The 12,355-nt window shown below is 41.6% G+C and overlaps 1 protein-coding gene across 2 annotated transcripts; it reads right to left on the bottom strand.

The window, feature by feature from the left end:
* Window positions 1–350: 350 nt before the first annotated feature.
* RBM43 (RNA binding motif protein 43) lies at window positions 351–11,508 on the bottom strand. Of its 2 annotated transcripts, none has more exons than XM_033112931.1 (4): window positions 11,407–11,508; window positions 7,062–7,272; window positions 4,216–4,304; window positions 351–3,441 (listed from the first exon to the last, which is right to left on the bottom strand). In XM_033112931.1, the coding sequence occupies exons 1-4, from the start codon at window positions 11,407–11,409 to the stop codon at window positions 2,683–2,685; spliced, it is 1,062 nt and encodes a 353-aa protein (XP_032968822.1). In that variant the 5' UTR covers window positions 11,410–11,508; the 3' UTR covers window positions 351–2,682. The 2 variants fall into 2 exon arrangements, with proteins under 2 accessions (XP_032968822.1, XP_032968821.1); XM_033112930.1 differs by lacking the exon at window positions 11,407–11,508 and adding an exon at window positions 9,169–9,213.
* Between the last annotated feature and the right edge of the window lie 847 nt (window positions 11,509–12,355).

The following is a 12,355-nucleotide window of genomic DNA, read 5'->3' as shown; positions in this document are numbered from 1 at the left end:
TTGTCTCCAGAAACCAGCCACACAGTTGGCCCAGAGGATGAGCTCTACAAAAATTCCTGAATGAAGGTATCCAAATGCCTCAGAGTCCTTTCTCTGACTCTTCTCCTTTGTCCATCATGATCTTAAATTCCTGCATCTCCTTTTGTAACCTGATAACGGTTCTCCTCACTACCTACAGCCTCTTTGAAAAGTATCAACTTATGACCTAATTAAAGAATAGGTTTTTCTCTCAATGGCAGACATACAACAGGGTTTGGCCTGACTACAAGATGGAATTCACACCATCTGCCTGGGCATCAGTAACCTTCAAAACTAAATTTTAATAAAAATCACTAATACCACTTTTGGGGGAAAAAAGTCAGTTTTTATTAAGAACAGAAATTGGTTACACAGCCAGCGTATTACAAGAAGAGTGCTGTTAAACTCTAAACTGGACAACAAAATGTAGAAAACACCTGAAATACATAATCTTTTCAGAGAAAATGTTATACCTGTATCTTTAAATCAACTAGTCTTCAATTTCTATCACATCATGGAATGAGACTCTTCTGATCCAGCTCTTTGGTGAAAGACTTTTATTGATATTAAATTTGGGGTAATAATGAAAGCCTTGGTACGTATCAAATATAAACTCTGCCAGCTCTCAATTTATTGACTCAGCCTTAAATTCATCTTATGTGCCTAACTCCCTAATAGTTCTGGGCCCTTTAAAAAGGGGCCTGTTTCGTAGCTGACAGGCCGTTAAGCTTTCTCAGTAGAGGGCACTGGAGAGTCACTGCAGGAGAGAAGTCTGTTCCTGCTTCACTGCATTCATTGGGCAGCCTACCCAGAATCCAGCTCCTCAGCCCCGGAGGCTCCCCCAGTACCCAAGTCACAGCGTGGCAGTTTCTCTAGGGGCCAGCCCCTGGCACACAGGCCTCCCCAGCACTCCAGGCCTGCAGTGCACAGTAGCCAGTGTCATCCAGCCACTAGCCGCTCCCCTGTGCAACCCCTTCAGGCATTTCGTAATGGAGTGCCCTGGTGAGGTACCCCTGTGAAGAGATTCCTCCAGCATCCTAGAGGATGGATTTCAAGCAAAGTCTCCTTGCACAAGCCCTCCAGCAAGGACTGGCTCTCAGTCCTGGGAGAGGTGGGGGGCATGGGTGCTCTTCCTTGGGTGCTCTATCTAAGCTGCTCCTTATGTCTGTTATTCCTGTATTTTTTAGAGGTCTCTTTATTTATTGCTAGCCAGTCCCTCTTTATTCCAATCCGTTATAATTAACAATTCTTTATATTACACTTTCCCTGTTCCAATTACTGGGGGGCTTCTCTCTCCTGAGTGGATCCAGACTAAGACAAACAAAGTCCTTGAAGCAAAATAAAAACGAAACCCCTTTTTAACTTAAAGATGCATTATTGGGCGCTTGACATAAATAGCAGTTTCCTGTGATAAAAGTGTGTACTCAAACAGAAATGAAACGTCGTATTTAAAGAAATAGAACTTATTTATATATTTGAGATTTAGATGGCTGAGAAAAATGAAAGCATATAGTGAGATTTTTCTTACACTTTTCTACTGAAACAATTCTAACCATCATAAGCATGTTTGTTTACTTAGAGATATGCACGATGTATACATTTTATTATCCTAGGAGGGTCTCTGCAGTGCCCCATACTTAAAATTGGCTAAACCCAAAGTTAAATTCAGGGGAGTCATAGACAACTGAATGACTTACAAGCTCTGGCTTCCCTTCTTTACTAAAGAATTTTCAAATCCTTCTGCCACCTTTAAGGAAAGACTTCTCAACTGTTTAAGTAGAATTGTGGAATACTAGTTCTATAAAAGGGAGAAGCACAGTACAATAATTAAGAGCACGGATTAAATTACATCAGTGCGCGTCAGTTTCCATATCTAAGCAAATGGGATCAAGACCACCTACCTCATAGGGTTGCTATGAGAATAAAGATATATAAAACACTAAAAATTATGCCTGGCAAATAGCACTTGTAATTATTTTTATCGTCCATACGCTTACCTCTCAAATGTTGTTACTTTAACAACACAATTATAAAAGGGGGAAGAAAGAAAAAAAGACACTACACTTTCCTCATAATTATAACAAGAGAACCAAGATTTTATATAATCACTTAGGTAAATAACCAGCAATAAAAATGTTGTGTATGTCCAGTAGCCTTGTGCCAATGAGATTCACTCAAGTAATGATTTACCTGCATCAGAAATACTTTCCATCTAAGTAACTTCTCAAGTGACTTTTGCCAGCATTCTTTTTCTATTTGGAGTAAACACAAACTTTGTAAATGTTTGAAATTGCCAATGACATAGTCATCATTATCTGAACTTCTTATATGTTAGAAATAAGCTACTTCTTTTTTGAAGAATTTGCCGTTGCAGAGAAAGTGAGATTTCTTCCAAGTGTAGTGAGATGTTTGTCCAAGTTTTATAACTAAGATATTATCTTTGTAATCAGAGACTGGGTTTGACCTCAGCCCCATTCCTTGCATCTGGATAACCCCTAAATCCTACTTTCTTCCCCTATAACATGAGGAAAGCAGTGCCTACGATGAAGGATGGTCTCAAGGATTAAACGAGATAAAGTGGGTAAAGCTGGCGTCATGCATGGCGTCCTCACTGTTTGGTAAAGGAAAGCAGCAGCCATTGCCATCACTATTGCTGAGATTCTATTACCTAACTTTTTGCTTTATTAATTTCATGACCTCTTTTTTAAATGAGTAAGTGTCAGAAGAAGATCCTATAATGTCAATGTGTGTCTTATAAAAATTAGTCAGAACCTTCAGGTACCTCGAACTTAGTTGTTCACATGCCAACTTAATATTTATTTTCTCTCTATTGTCCTTTCCTTCCAAAACAAATGTCTCTTTTCTAAGCTCAAAGTGTAGACTATGAGAATATTTCTCAATGAACTCTTTTACAAGTTTTTCATTGTTTGGCCAAGAACCATCTTGAGCATTTTTTAGGCAAAGTGTGGTAATTTCACCATCCACTCTCTCCTGACACAGAACATGAAATGTTTTCAATGTGTCTTTATAAAACTCGCTCTTCTTTTTCAGGTAAAGAAAAACATCTGTGTCGAGAACAAGCATTTCTCCACTTCTAGTAGTGTCAGGTAAGGAGGACCTGAGTGATTCCAGAGAAGTACTACTTCTCTGTAGGCTCCTTCCGGGGCTCTGTCTATTCCACTTTTCCCCCTCACTGATAAAACTCCTGTTTTTCTCTAAAAGAAGCCTTGCTGTTAATAGCAAAGATTCTTTGAGACTTTTGATAGCCAGAAATGATCCTTGAACAGAGATCCTTCCATTGTGTTCCAAAGGACTGAAGCATAAAGTTGGAATTTTCCTTTGCAGGTCCATTACCAGATTTTCCAGAACAACTTGACTCTGAAAAACGGATAGGTCAAGAATAGCTTTTACAGAGCTGAAGACCTAAAATTAAAGAGAGAGACATTAAAAGAACACTGCCAAGCAGACTACATAAACACATTCCTTTTCTAACACTTTGTCTCTGCTGCAGTTGCCCTAAAACAGGCCCCAACTGCCTACCACAGACTGGCTGCCCACCAAAGGGATCCCACAACCCCATCCGGGCCACAATGTTCAATTTGGGATTCACAGTCCCTCAATGCATTCCCCGAAACAGAGGTGGTCAAATATTTTTTAGAGGCAGAACGGTTTTTTGAAACAAAGTCTTAAGCAACACCCATAGATACATACTGTTCTGGTTCTGCTTTGTGCTTAGGGAGCCCCCTAGAGAGTCCTCCAAGTTTGAAGTTCATCAAATGGCTGCACAGTACCCTGGGTTTCTTAACCAATAAAGTTTTAAACCATTGCTTTGAATTTTAACTATTTCCTCTTATTTAAAACTTTCCTGCATTTTTCAAAGTTTCTTTTTAACGTTCAGCCTAACTGGGTTTTTGTTTTTCCCAAAAGAAGTCCTGCGGTAGATACCTGATTTCATCCATGAGAGCCAAAAAGCTCACTCACTTTAAAAGCATCAGGTGGGACATATAGAAACATGAAAACAGACCAGGTAGTAACCAAAACATGTTAACACACGGATTTGGCCTTTCACACTGACTCAGGTTAGAGAGTTTGCATTTTCTTTCCTAAAAGTCACGGGGTAAGAGTGCTTTGTATCTCTTAAGTAAGGAACACTTTGCAGAAGAAATGGGATCCAGCGTTACCAGCACCACACCTTACCTGTTCACTAAAATGAGAGACTGTGAGTTCCACGGATCCGAACTTCTCTGCAAGACAGTATTTCTTTTCTCTGATGACATTCTCTGCAACTAAGTGGAAACACTGTCATCAGAAGTGTTTGTGGCATAATACACTAACAATTATTTTAAATAAAAGATGTTCAACTCTACTGTTTAAAATGCCTAAGATTTTTTCCTACAGTTTTCCTCTAAATTCAACTTTTAAAAAGTTTTCCCTTCTACTTTAAAACATTAACATTCATTTAATGTGTAAATATGATCCTAATTATACTTTTAAAAACACACATAGTAGGTAGGTAGGGTGTGTGTGTGTGTATGTGTGTGTGTGTATCACCTAAAAGTCAATCCCCCATTTTGTTAATTATCACTATAAGGAGACTTTACCTTCCTGAATCCAGGAGAGCACACTGTCCTGGTTTTCCTCTAGTTCACTGGCTGACCTACTCAGTCTCCTTTGCTAATTCTTCTCTTCCCATTCTCCAGATGTTGGCATGCCCCACGCCTGAGGCCTCAGACCTGTTTGCTAACCTACACCCACTCCCTGGGTGATCAGCAGCTTTTCCCATAGTTACCATTTCTACACGTCTCACTTCCAAAATTCTATCTTCAGCCTCAACCTTTCTCCCTCCTGCCCATGGAAATCTCTGCTGCATTATCCTAACAGGCATCTCAGTGACTGAAATTCAACTCTTGAACTAGGCCCGAACCCCACACTCTCTCCCTCCAGTGTCCCACTTCGCAGCAAATGACACCTAATCCTTCAGCAAATCCTGAAAACCCATCAGTTGTTAATCACCTGCCGTGCTCCCCCCCCAATCAAAACCAGTCCTGACTAGCAGCTCCTAATTCTCCACACAGCTGACAGACTGACCATCCAAGAAAAGGCAGTCACATTTTGTCAGTCCTCCGTTCAAAACACTCCAGTGGCTTTCCCTCTAACCCAGAAAAACATCCAGATACCTTGCCTTGACCTATAAGCTACTTAACATAAACTGGCCCCCAGCTACCCGTCTGACCACATCTTCCATTACTCTCCCCCTCACTCATTCCACTCTAGCCACACAGGCCTCCTTGTTCTTCAAGACGGACCGCATGCTGCCCTCTCAGAGAATTTTTCCCAGTCCTTCCCTTGGCCAAGAATTTTCTATGCCCTTATCTACATGAGTCATTCTCTTACTCGATTCTGGTCTCTGCTCAAATGACACCTAAACAGTATTTCCCTGCCCACTCTATCTAAAGTAGCACTCTCCATCACATTATATCCCTCTACTCCTCTTTATGTTTTTTCATAGCACTCATATTATATATTAATATATATAAACAAATGACAGCATTTCATGTTTTTATGGCCGAGTAATATTCCATTGTGTACATATACCACATCTTCTTTATCCAATCACTACCGAAGGACACTTTGGCTGTTTCCATGTCTTGGCCACTGTGAATAATGCTGCAATGAACATAGGGGTACATACATCTTTACAAATAAGTGTTATCTAATTTTTCGGGTAGATACCCAGAAGAGGGATTGCTGAGTCATATGGAATTCTATTCTTAGTTTTTTGAGATACCTCTCCATACTGGTTTCCATAGTGGCTGCACCACTTCACATTCCCATCAGCCGTGTGTAAGGGTTCCCTTTTCTCCATACCCTCTCCAACACTTCTTATTTCTGGTATTATTGATAATAGTCATTCTAACAGGTGTGAGATGGTATCTCATTGTAGTTTTGATTTGTATTTCCCTTATAGCTAGTGAAGTTGAGCAACCTGGATGGATCTTGAGAGTACTAAGCTAAGTGAAATAAGTCAGACGGAAAAGGACAAAAACCATTATCATTTCACTCATAGCTCAGATGGAACAGGCACTCAATAAATATTCGTGAATTAATAAATGACCCCTCTCTCTCTCTGAGCTACCAACTCAATATACAACTTCTGAAAACACTATAATCCCCTTAGAGAAATAATAAGAAACCCTTCCTGCCATCTCTCACTTGAGCATCCCCATTGAAAAAGAATGACTTAACTAATGACAACAGATAAAGGCACTGAGAATCCTTGGTTTCTTGGATCTCTCTCTCTGAATCTTGTCTTTCCTCAAGCAGAGCAAGTTCTTTTTCTCCTCCTTCTCCTACGTAGTACTTTTACCTCCAAGAGACTTGTATGGACACCCATCTTTCTCTGGCAATTTATGCTGCCAGCCAACTTAGCAGTAAGGAAGGCTGCCCCTCCATGAGGCAGGAGGGGTGAGTACGCTCTAGCAGACCCAACTTCGTCACCTATATCAGGGATGGAGGTGGGAAACAATCACTCACCCTGATCTGAGTTCCAAGCTATATCTCTGCAACCCAACTATACCAGTAATATAGCAGACATTACATTAGACTATCCAGTTGTTGGTTTGAATAAAGAGAAGCAAACAGTATAGTTATATTGCTGAAGCCACCTCAAAATTCCCAAAGTAGTTATCTTGTTTGGGATTATTTTGTGAGATTAGAGATCAGTTTTGTGGGTTTTGTTTATCTTTTTCTGTATTATACAAGTTTTCTACAATAAATTGTATCACTTTTATCCCAACACAGACTATTCAAAATATAGAAAGAAGCCTTCAAGAATTTGCCAGTTACTAGCAACTTTATCACAAGCCATTTTTCCATATATTCTTTCTAGTGCAATAGTGTGCCACTTTTATACTCAGAATAGAACATTTTTTTAAAAAGCTACTTTAAACTTTATCAATCCCTTGAATCATTTTAATGAAATTCAATTTTTAATTTCATTACAGAAGCACTTCTAACATGACAAAAATTTGATTTGAAAATACCTTTTTTTTCTTTGAATATTACATACGCAACTCCCTTGGTTCTTGTTGGATATATCACATCTTCAACACAGCCACCCTTATTCTTAATATCTTGGAAGTGAGTCTTCACTACTGTGGACAGTAACAGATCGTTCCAAACGCCAACAGGAAGACCAGCAACTACAACTGTTCTTTCAGATGCTTTGGATTCACTGACATTCAAAACCGATGCCTGTAATAAAAATAGCAGGATGCTCTTTAAATATGGAAGATTCTACTTAATATACGCAACATCACACACCAGTGGGAGAGCCTATTTTATTCAATAAAGGTACTAGTGCAGCTGATAAGGTACTTTAAAAATATATATAGTAAGGATAGATCCCTGCCTCATACCATATAGCAATATAAACTCTATATGAAATTCAACATTAAATGTAAAAAGTGAACCTCTTTTTCCCCTCTGCTTCCACTTCCCCCCGCCCCCCCACGTCTGGTTCAAGCCGTTGTTTCTCAGTCTAGTTGTGTAGGACACAGCTCCCTGGCCCATGCTGGTATTATGAGCCTTGTGCTCCCCCTGGCTGAGGCAGTCGGTCGCCGGTCCTCGGTTGGCCGCTCACAGCAGCTCACAGCAGGACACAGCAGCCCACGGCAGCTCACGCCAACCTCCGGCTGCTCCCGGTAGCCCAGCTCCAGGGAGCACTGTTGTTCACTATCTTAGCTGTAGAGGGTGCAGCTCACTGGCCCATCTGGGAATCGAACAGACGATTCCTTAGAGTTAGGAACACGGTGCTCCAACCACCTGAGCCAACGGGGCTGGCCCTTCTTTTATAATACATGAAAAACACTGGTTAATATTTGTCTGATTTTAGAAAGGCATAAAAATATTGGAAGTCACAAAGAAAAAGATCAAGAGATATAAATTTTTTAAATTTTTAAAAAGTCAAGCTAACCACAAAATATGGTAGTTTGAAGATGGCTGTACGTTTTCTTAATTGTGGAATCCAGAGTACATAAGCCAATAAGAAACACATCCCCAAACTTTTTATTCAGAATCAGGAAAAAGTGAACATTAAAAAAAAAAAAAAAAAAACACCCTGGCAATGATATTGGGACTGCAGTGGAGTAAATCCTGCCTTCTAGCACATATCTAAGATGGAATTTACCCACTTCGAGTATATGCTATTGCAGACCCTACCATCATGCAGGGCACAAAGTACCAACTGCAAATAAATCTTTCCCTGGGCTCGCTCTCTTTGAACTTCTTGAATTATCCAGTTAAGGGGCTTCTATTTAAATGTTTTAATTTCTTCCCAAGCCCATTAAAAGAAGTGGACCCATATGCTTCTCCCAATGCTTATGCAGGTAGTCCAGCCTGATTGTACCAGAGCTCAGACATAATTTATCCTAAATAATCCCTAGGAAGGACAAATGTCTTATGGGCCCAAGTAATGATTAATAGGTCACAAAGATGTTTTGGGCTATCAGTTGAGAGTATTTTATACTCAGGGAATAGGAAATAGGAAAAAGGAAAACTACTGGGAATAGGAAAACTACTTCTGACCTCCCAGGTTAAGAAGACAGTGTAAGCACCCACACAGTGTCCTGTCCATCCCCAGAGCACCTTAAAATGAAAGTAATAGAATTAAAAAGAGAATAAACCCAGGTAACGGATGCAATCAGCATAGGAGAGATTGCAACTTATTTCTGAAAGACTGAAAATACTTCGAAGTATGTGGAAGAACAAGGCAGAGGAAAGGAGCTAACCCAGAAGGAGGAACTGAGATTGCAGTGGAAAGGTGACAACCTTCATGGCAGAACCTCAGAAATGAAAAAAGGTACCAAAAACAGAAAGATTAGTTGCAAGTCTAGTGGCAAAAAAACTGTTCCAGTGTCTCTCCACATTCTTCACTCATATGTGTACACACACACACACACACACACACACACACGCACACACAGTGAAGGCAGATGGGCAACAACCTTAGAAGAACCTGACCTGCTAAGTATGAGTCCTGGCATCCCTGAGCAAGTAAGTCCCCCCGTTTTCTGGCATTTGAAGGGGCCCCAGCTTAAAGATCATAAGCATACTAAAATGTGCCATGATTTGGAGTAAATTATGTAATACCAGGAGAGTGAGAGAGAATCCATTTGACATAGCTACCAGGAACATTTTTCTGTAAATGGAAAAATGAAAAATACACATGGCATTAAACCAAATATAATAATATATAAATTAGCTAATCAATTAACAAACACAGTATTCATTAAGCATGTGTTCTATGCTTGGCAATATGCTGGGTACCACAGATAACACATACAAAAAAATAACCATATCCCTTGCCTTGAAATTCAGTTCCACCACAAAATTTACTAAGCATTTATTATGTACAGGACTGTGGGACAGGCTTTAGGATTACCAACATTTAAAAAAAAAAAATGACCTTCACCTTATGGATGAGAGAGAGGCAGACACTTATATTAATCATTTCAACAAAGCTTGGTAAGCACACACACAAAAAAGAGATGTATTTCTCTACAAGAGGAAACAGACCAACACCCAACAATTTGAGAAGGCTACAAAACCGTTCACCAGAAAACACCAAAATACCCAATAAATATATGCAAGATTAGTGGGAATTCTTCTAAAGCAGTCAAAGAAGGTTTCATAAAAGAGAGGCTTTGGAAGCTGGGGTCAAATTTTAGTGAATGGTCAAATTTAGTTAAAAGTGCAAGAGTTCACAGCAAAAGCAAAGAATCAAGCATGAAAATGGAGATGAAAATGGCTCATGTTGGGATACATAAAGTAAAGGGCCTGACTCCTGGAAAGGAAACTCAATAACCTATTCACTAATTGTTATGGAAGGTACTTTTAACGCAGGAAAACAGTTTCTTAAAATATTCAAGGACAACTGGATTGCATAGAAAACCATAAAAATATATAAAAGTGTTCCTCCATCCTGGCTGCAAGAGGTAAGATGTAATTATCCCAAAACAAGTCTTCCTAGCAGGGGGGAAAAAACAACAAGAGATTTGTCAGACTTTCAGGGACTTTTACTTCACAGGTTTGTCTTGATTACTACACCTCTGGCTCTAACGGTCCACACCAACTTCAATGGGTAAATGGCTAGTGAATTAACTTTCTTTTTGCTCTTCATCAACGTCAAAGAAAAACTTTCAATCAATTTAAATTCAGAAAATTTCACTCCACTTCTCCCTCATCAATACTAATGCCATATTTCTTTATTCAAGTGTCTACATTTATCTTTGAAAACAAAGGAACTCCTCTCTGATGGCTCTTAATCTCTTTCATCCACGTTTAAGAAAGGGATATCATGGAGATAGCTCTTTCAAGAACTACCACATAGATACAGGATTTTGAAACAAGAGCAGCACTTCAGCCAAGAGGTATTAAGGTGATGGCATTTTCCCTGTACCAATAATAGATTTTAAAACATTTCTGACCATCCTATCAGAAACAAAGATATAAACAAAAACTGAATTTATTTTTGTAACTAAGGGACTACGTAGAGATAATAAGATTCATTGAGTGCATTCGTTTATTTTTTTTTTCTTAAAATCAGTTGTTTATTTTCACTGGCGTTGCCTTTACTGTCACCCAGTAAACAAAATCACACTTGCACCTCACAACTGCTTTGGCATTTCCGGGACCCTAACATTTCTGACCAGGAATTAAAGGCCAAGCCACTGCTTTCAAACGCTTGATGGAAAGAACACGCAAGGCTAACTTTTGAATTTGCTAGCTGTTCTTGCTAGCCAGCAGAGAGGGTGGAAACACAGAGTCCTCAGTGTCTAGAGAAAGAATTAAGGTCGCAACAGAGAATTCCCACTAATGCAGACAAGACATCAGGATGTCTTTCCAACTTGCTTCCTTGGGGTGAATTCTTCTTGCTGGCCCTTTTCAAAAGGAAGTATGGCCTCCATTTCTGGGTAACTCCCTCCTTCCTTGTTCCCTAAGGCGCGAGGGGACAACAGTTAAGCCCTTACGCAGCCTGCGAAGCGCCTCCTCGACGGGAAGCGTCTGCATCCCGGACGATGGGACACTGGGTGCGGGACGTGGGCGCGGCGCTCCGTTCCTCTGGGGCTGCGCCTGTCGCCCAGCCCGCTGTGAATTTCAGGCGCGCTTCGAGCTGCCACACGCGCAGGTGGGCAAGGGCCGAAAGGCAGGGCGACATTTGCCAGCTGGTTGGCCTCCAGGGCAGGCGGCTCTTCGCCCGCCCCGGGCCCCTCCGCGCGCCGCCCGGGTCCGCCCCGCGCCCTATCCCGCCCCCGCATCCTTCTAGGGGACCGTAGCGTGGGACGGGGACGACCCTGCCCAGCAAAATCCAAAGCAAAAGCAACTTGCCATGGCGGAGGAGAGACGCGCCCTCGCCGGTTAGCAGCCCCCGAATGTGGCGGAGCCGGCTGCAGGGCGGGGCCGGAAAGCAGCTTTTGCTTTCGGTTTTTTGTTCCCGCGCGCTAGGACACCACGACAGCACGGGGTGGCCCCCCCCCGGGGTGCCCCCCCCCCCGGGCTGCTCTGCGGCCTGGTCACCCCGCCGTGGGAGCTCCAACACCCACCGGCTCCTGCCAGCGCCTGCCCGGATGCTCTCAGAAGTTTCACAACTTTTGAAACCACGTTGGAGAGAGGCAACCAGAGTTCCCTGGCGGGAATTCGGGGATTTTCCGGGGCTGCGTCTGGCCTATGCTGGATGGCGTCTGGATCATTCCTCCTAACTCCCTCGTTATCTCCACAGCTGTCTTATCATCACACCACACCACATCTGCGCCTCTTCTTTGTCACCTGCCAAGCACAGAGCCCGTAGTGGGCCTCAGCCAGGTGCGCAGGGCACAGGATGGAAAGAGCACGGTCCCTGCCAACTGAGCTCACCATCTTACCACGCCAGACTAGGACTCCTGAGTCGGACACCTGGGGTCCCAGGGAATCTACATACCAAGCTTCAAAATCGAAGTCAAAGAGAGCATGAAGAACAGCAATTGGCTGACAAATATGAAGCTCAATTCCACTCTTAAGTAAATAAAGAGTTTGAAAACATAATGAGATCCCCTTTTCCCCGCGATTAGATAGGTAAAAATTAGTGTGCTAATACCTTATGTTAGCCAGTGTGCGGCATTATCAGTGTGGCTGCAAGCAAAGACAGGTGCAAACATTTCTAAGGATTTGGACCTTTAAATAATGTAAACTGCAAAAAGAAAGTGTGAAAATGTACATATCCTTAGATTAGCAATTCCACTTTCAGGATTGCACTAACGTTAAAGTGCACAGGTGGAACTAAGATACTGTACAGAAATTT

The sequence above is a fragment of the Rhinolophus ferrumequinum genome, chromosome 8, assembly GCF_004115265.2.
Source record: "Rhinolophus ferrumequinum isolate MPI-CBG mRhiFer1 chromosome 8, mRhiFer1_v1.p, whole genome shotgun sequence".
Taxonomy (NCBI): Eukaryota; Metazoa; Chordata; class Mammalia; order Chiroptera; family Rhinolophidae; genus Rhinolophus; species Rhinolophus ferrumequinum.
The sequence above is the reverse complement of the archived record's forward strand: the minus strand, read 5'-3'. Positions and strand labels throughout refer to the sequence as shown.

Bases quoted from the DNA above. Each gene is read 5' to 3' on its own strand.
- RBM43 (XM_033112930.1), bottom strand. From the start codon at position 9,213: ATGTTCCTGGTAGCTATGTCAAATGGATTCTCTCTCACTCTCCTG. The intron at 4,305-7,061 runs GTATTTTCAAAT...GTTTCCACTTAG, and splicing joins AATATTCAAAGAAAAAAAAG to TTGCAGAGAATGTCATCAGA. The intron at 3,442-4,215 runs GTAAGGTGTGGT...CTTTAATTTTAG, and splicing joins TCTCTCATTTTAGTGAACAG to GTCTTCAGCTCTGTAAAAGC.